The sequence below is a fragment of the Aureococcus anophagefferens genome (assembly GCF_000186865.1).
Source record: "Aureococcus anophagefferens unplaced genomic scaffold AURANscaffold_284, whole genome shotgun sequence".
NCBI lineage: Eukaryota > Pelagophyceae > Pelagomonadales > Pelagomonadaceae > Aureococcus > Aureococcus anophagefferens.
Genome location: NW_008705817.1, coordinates 2,882 through 3,685, shown reverse-complemented (window position 1 = coordinate 3,685; position 804 = coordinate 2,882). Strand labels below are relative to the sequence as shown.

At 66.9% G+C, this 804-nt stretch overlaps 1 protein-coding gene across 1 annotated transcript in view; it reads right to left on the bottom strand.

The window, feature by feature from the left end:
• The window catches only part of AURANDRAFT_68670 (hypothetical protein), a gene marked incomplete at both ends in the record, with an annotated part of 9,026 nt that overhangs the window by 5,611 nt on the left and 2,611 nt on the right, over positions 1-804 (bottom strand). Inside the window, one exon of the mRNA XM_009044382.1 lies at positions 24-712. Within this exon, the coding sequence (XP_009042630.1) occupies positions 24-712 (689 nt within the window). The remainder of the gene's footprint in view (positions 1-23; positions 713-804) is intronic.

Sequence of the window (804 nt, the reverse complement as noted above, 5' to 3'; positions counted from 1 at the left end):
GACGCGATGATTCGCTGAGTAACGACTCGGACCCGTCGTTCTCGAACCACGCGAGAACGCCGTCGTTGAGGGACGTCGAGAGCGCGTCGACGTCGCCGTCGCCGTCGACGTCGATCGCGAAGACTCTGACGGCCCCGTTCGCCAAGTTCGTGATAGCGCGCTTCGCGAAGGACTGCGCGCCGTCGTTCTCGTACCACGCAACCGTGTCGTCGTTGGAGGACGCCGACAGCGCGTCGACGTCGCCGTCGCCGTCGACGTCGATCGCGAAGACGGAGTAGGCGGCGTCCGCGAGCGTCGTGATGACGTTTTCGGAGGTGAAGAGGTAGACATTGCACGCGCTGCCGCTGGAGGCGGGGTTCGGCGTCGGCTGGGGCGTCGGCTGCGGCGTCGGCTGGGGCGTCGGCTGCGGCGTCGGCGTCGCGCCGCACGAGTTCTCGTGCCAGGCGACCGTGTCGTCGAGCCTCGCCGCCTCCAGAACGTCGACGTCGCCGTCGCTGTCCAGGTCGATCGCGAAGACGCAGAAGGCGCCGTCCGCGAGCGTCGTGATGATATGCTCCGTGAAGGACTCGGACCCGTCGTTCTCGTGCCAGGCGACCGTGTCGTCGTAGTACGACGCCGACAGGACGTCCACGTCGTCGTCGCCGTCCACGTCCATCGCGAAGGTGGAAATGGCGAAGTCGGCCGAGTTCGAGATGACGCGCTGAGTCAACGACTGGGACCCGTCGTTCTCGTACCACGCGACGGTGTCGTCGACGCAGGACGCCAACAACACGTCGACGTCGCCATCGCCGTCGACGTCGATCG